At 34.1% G+C, this 2,429-nt stretch overlaps 1 protein-coding gene across 1 annotated transcript; it reads left to right on the forward strand.

Annotated features, from left to right (window-relative positions):
* Positions 1-6: 6 nt before the first annotated feature.
* LOC107474368 (plasmodesmata-located protein 2) lies at positions 7-2,421 on the forward strand. Its single transcript, XM_016093991.2, has 3 exons — positions 7-770; positions 1,740-1,847; positions 2,117-2,421. Exons 1-3 carry the CDS (start codon positions 8-10, stop codon positions 2,122-2,124), a joined length of 879 nt encoding a protein of 292 aa, XP_015949477.1. The 5' UTR covers position 7; the 3' UTR covers positions 2,125-2,421.
* Positions 2,422-2,429: the final 8 nt, after the last annotated feature.

A 2,429-nucleotide genomic window follows, 5' to 3' on the forward strand; every position in this document is an offset into this window, starting at 1 on the left:
TAGACACATGGGTTTTGCTAGAAAGCCCATGATTCTTCCTCTGTTGTTGATTCTCCTCACAAATCTTAACCCAAACCACTTTGCAGATTCTGCTGCTTCTTCAGATTACTCCACCATCGTCTACAAGGGCTGCTCAAAGGACACATTCACAGATCCAAACGGTTCGTATTCCCAATCACTCTCAGCACTCTTTGGAACACTGGTGTCCCAATCCACAAGAACCAAGTTCTACAAGGCCACTTCCGGCTCAATCACCGGCCTCTTCCAATGCAGGGGTGACCTCACCGGCCGCGACTGTTACAACTGCGTCAGCCGCCTACCCGTCCTCTCCGACAAGCTTTGCGGCAAAACCACCGCCGCAAGAATCCAACTCTTCGGCTGTTACATGTCGTACGAGGTTTCGGGGTTCTCAGAAATCTCGGGGATGCAGATGCTGTACAAGACTTGCGGCGGAACGACGGCTGCCGGAACAGGGTTCGGAGAACGGAGGGGAACCGCGTTCTCGTTTATAGAGAATGGGGTGGTTGGGGGGCATGGATTTTATGCTACGAGCTACGAGAATGTGTATGTGATGGGGCAGTGTGAGGGTGATGTTGGTGACTCGGATTGTGGTGCGTGTGTGAAGAGTGCTGTGCAGAAAGCTGAAGGTGAGTGTGGAAACGCCATTTCTGGACAAGTGTTCTTGCACAAGTGCTTCATTAGTTATAGGTATTACCCAAGTGGGGTTCCTAGAGGAGGATCATCTTTCTCATATGGTTCATCTTCTTCAGGTAACTAATCAATGCCATCACAGATCATATAATTATTTCTAATAATAACAACGGCTAAATGACTCTTTTAAACTTCCTATTTTTATTTCAAAATTTTATTTTATTTTAGTTGTTTTATTTAAATTAAATTTTTTATTTAAAAAATATATTTTTATTCTCAAATTATTCAATGATGACTTTTGCCACCAGTTAAAAGAAAATTATAATGAGAAAAAAGAACATTTTTTAAAAAGAAATTTAATTTGACTAAAGGACTAAAATATATTTAAATAAGACGGTGAGATAAAAATAAGATATTTTGGTCGTTAAAGATGAAATTAAGACTTGGTCTGAATATTAGAAGTTAAAAAAATATTTTATCCTATTATATTATTATTGTTATTATTATTATTATTATTATGGATGATCTCTCTCAATTGAAAAAGATCTCTAACTATAGAAATACGAAGACTTGTAATGGGTGGTTGTTTGTTGCTTTATTTTTAAACAACTAATTTACATTTACAATTATTGATTAAGTTTTTGTTTATCTTTATTTTTTCCGTATCTCATAATAAAATTTAAGTTGGTGTGTAAAACAAATATTATTTTAAACGTGTAAATAGTATCAATATATTGATATTATATAATTTTTCTTACAAGGATCCATTCTAATTCTGAATTAGAACCAAACACATGTATATAACAAGATATTGGCAGTATCGACCTTCTGGACTTGTTATGTTAAACTTTGATTAGTATATGGCAATATGTCCTTTTCATAAGCGTAACATCTTGTTCAATGTTATCAAAATAATATTGAATTACACATAATTTTTTATATTGTATTTTATTTGGATTTATAAATAATAAAATACTATTATTAAAATAAAAGTAAAAATATCTATTTCCTAAAAAATAGAGTTAGTTTTACAACCATCATCATATTTCAAATATTATTGACAATGTCGCTTATTGATCCCATGGCAGGTCAAAATCCTGGGAAGACAGCAGCTATAATATTAGGAGGAGCAGCTGGGGTTGCTTTCTTTGTCATATTACTACTATTTGCTAGGAATTTGAAGAAGAAACATGATGGTATGATTTATTTGTCACTATGAAATGATTGGTCATTTACAAGTTGCTTAATTTATGGTTTGCGGCTTTTATTAAATGGTGTTTTTCTAATAAGTATCTTAGAAATACTCTAAAAAAAGTTTCAATGAGAAGAATAGTTTCTTTATTCTCAAAACTGCCAATACATAGATATTTTTCTCCATACCATAACCTTTCGTGTACTAATTTGATTATACCATATTGTGATTCTCTCATTGTTCTAATTTTGCGATATTGTTCAACTTGCACAGATTATTGAGTATTGACAGCAGATGATGATTTTTGAGAAGACAAAATTCTTCTTTTGGTGGTGACTTATTCTTATGTGTTCAATTCAATGATGGAAGATGGGAAGTTAGGGGTAAATAGAGCTTGCTTGATAGAGAAAGAAGGATAATTGATGATTCAATGTAATGATTCTTGTAGTTAGTTAATCATTTGATAAATTCGTCGGGGAAGGCGATGCGCTAAGATTATTTACCAAGTGAAATGAATGAATGTCATCCTTAATGGATGAAAGTTTTGGCACTTTGCCAACAGCTGATTCTCTTTGCCACTGTTGGG

This window comes from Arachis duranensis, chromosome 2, assembly GCF_000817695.3.
Source record: "Arachis duranensis cultivar V14167 chromosome 2, aradu.V14167.gnm2.J7QH, whole genome shotgun sequence".
NCBI lineage: Eukaryota > Viridiplantae > Streptophyta > Magnoliopsida > Fabales > Fabaceae > Arachis > Arachis duranensis.